Source organism: Oratosquilla oratoria, chromosome 14 (assembly GCF_046742065.1).
Source record: "Oratosquilla oratoria isolate Oo_2021 chromosome 14, ASM4674206v1, whole genome shotgun sequence".
In the NCBI taxonomy this organism is placed as follows: domain Eukaryota; kingdom Metazoa; phylum Arthropoda; class Malacostraca; order Stomatopoda; family Squillidae; genus Oratosquilla; species Oratosquilla oratoria.
Window position 1 is genome coordinate 64,986,501 of NC_134790.1, and position 2,500 is coordinate 64,989,000.

General features: G+C 46.5%; 1 protein-coding gene across 5 annotated transcripts in view; it reads left to right on the plus strand.

The window, feature by feature from the left end:
• The first annotated feature begins 784 nt into the window (after nucleotides 1–784).
• Plc21C (Phospholipase C at 21C) overlaps nucleotides 785–2,500 on the plus strand; it is a 952,170-nt gene continuing 950,454 nt past the window's right edge. For all 5 annotated transcript variants that reach the window (XM_076198141.1, XM_076198143.1, XM_076198142.1 and 2 more), the window contains exon 1: nucleotides 785–976. In XM_076198141.1, the coding sequence (XP_076054256.1) occupies nucleotides 878–976 (99 nt within the window). In that variant the 5' untranslated portion in view covers nucleotides 785–877. The remainder of the gene's footprint in view (nucleotides 977–2,500) is intronic.

Sequence of the window (2,500 nt, forward strand, 5' to 3'; positions counted from 1 at the left end):
ATATAATGCCAAGTATGATCTACGCATGTGGGACTTGGAAATTGAGGACGATGATGTAGACGAAGCTAAGAAGTGCAATAGAGAGAAATGTAGAGATCAGTACTGGGAATAACACTTACAGGAAGAGGTCAGGTATAAAGGCTACATAGGGTTAGAGAGCAAAGTGGAGAGAAAAACATTGTGGAGACATTAAAGGAGTGGGAGTAGATTTGGAAAAGAAAGTTAGCTAGAAATGAAAAGTTGGAGCAAATGTGTTCACGACTGGGCACCGCGTAATGGGAATCGTAGAAGAGGAAACAAGACAAGTGTAGGGACGAGACAAATTTGTAGGCGAAACGTGGCAGATGATGGCGCAATACAACGACTAATGGACGTGTTTGGGAGAGGCCTATGTTAAGCAGTGGACTACGCGTGGCTGATTGATTGATTGATTGACATCATCTTTAATAGCCACAGGAATCAACTAAACTTGATAAATTGTGTTTATTATCTGATGCATGGACGCCTATTATGTGTAGTAAATAATACGAGGTGACGATTGCGATGACCATCGCTAGAAAGGACGGCGTTATACTCTTTAGACATGTATATTCCAAGGACGGAGTCGTGTAATGGTATTCGGACGAGTGCTGCTGCTGTACCCTGCCGTTCCTACGTCTGCGCTTCCCCCCCCGCGCATCCTGAGTGGACTGAGCCGCACCCACTCCAACTCCCCCCGCGCCCCTTCCTCCGCTGCTGCTGCTGCTGCTGTATTCTGCTAGACGGGCGTTTCTGACCGCCAGTGTCCGTGGGGAGTTTGTGCGGAGTGCAGCGAGGTTGTGTCGTGTAGTGTCCACAAGCCGAGGAGAGAACCGCCGCCCAGGCCAGGCCAAGAGCCATGGCTGGTGCGAAACCTGGAGTTCATGTCTTGCAGCTCAAGAACATCGTCGTGCCACCAGCCTTGTGCGAGGGGGAGAAGTTTGTAAAGTGGGACGAGGTGAGTGATTTTGTTGTTGTTGCTGCAGCGTCTCCATCTCATCCTCTTGCTTAGCTGTCTCTCTCTCTCTTCTTCCTCTATCTCTCTCTCGGCGTATATCTCTCATCCTGTCCACAACTCGCCATACACACTGCCCTAGCCTCTTTAGATTTGTGTTGTGCAGGAATATTGTTCCATAATGAAGGCAGTTGCATGTGTATATGAATGTAAGTATGTATGTTTGTGTGTATTGTATGAGCCTACCAGCCAGTTTGGCTGCCACCACCAACGGGTAGCCAGCTAGTTTACTCGCTGGCTCAGCGTAGTCAGTAAAAAAGCTGCCTAGCCATTCACCGTTCTCAGCGTAGAAGGTGAAGCTGTCATGCTTGTTTAGGGTGACAACGTTGGTTGATGTAGGGTGTCCCTGCCACTACCGGTGGCAAATACGTTGTACATGGGTACCGTTGCCAACACTGCCCGTGGCGCTGTAGCCGCTGCTGCCACCACCGTCCTGCCACCATCCGTCTCCACGGCAATCTCTCCCCCCCCACCCCCAATCTCTCCTCCCATACTCCCTCTCACTCACTCCCACCGTTAACCCTTCCTCTCTCACACCTTACCCGTGGTCTTTGTCATGTTTGTCACCCTATTTCTCCATCTGTGACACCCCCACCATCACCTTCACTAACAAGATATCACGGCCCATTACGTCCGGCAATGAATGCAATCTTCAGATTTTGTCAACATACAAAAAATAATAATGTTATAATTATTTTATTACAATTATTAGAATTAGAATTGATCAAAATAATGAAAACAATGGTAATAAAAGTGATGATAAGTAGTAATGATAATAATGATATTGATATTGATGATGATTGTTGTTTTGTAGTCTTCAGTTCGATGCCTCCACCGTTCCCTGGTAGTCATTCTCATCTTTGATTCTTTTGGCCGTCGTCAATTTTGTCTTCGTATATTGCCTCATCACCGTTTGTGTCTTTCACGTTGTCATCAGAATTTACCTCCTCCTTTGTCCATCTTTTCAATTTGTCTTCCTTATCCTCCCATCTTACATCATTATTATTCGTTTTCTTACTGAGTTCGATTTATTCCCTTATGTTTATTGTCCTTGTCCCGTCCCCCATTCTTTGCCCTTCACGTTGTATTCTCTGTTCTTCATTTATTTCGCACAATATCTCCTCGTCTCTTCTTCTTCTTCACCCTCCTTTTCCTCTATATTCTTCTATTCGTATCTTCCCTGTAGGTCTTCCATGCTCTCCTTCATTCATGCCATATTCATTTTCACCTGTTTTTTCTTCTTCATCGTCCTCCAATCCCATGTGCCGTCTTCCCACCATTTCCTCCTCCTCCTCTTCCTCCTCCTCTTCCTCCTCTTCCTCCTCCTCTTCCTCTTCGTACGCCCCCTTATTTTGCTTCTCCTCCCCAGTCTCCACCTTAGCTTCCATCTTTACCACTTCCACCTCCTCCCCTTCTCCTTTTTTCCTCTTCCACCTACGCCACCACATTTTGCTTCTCATTCTCCAT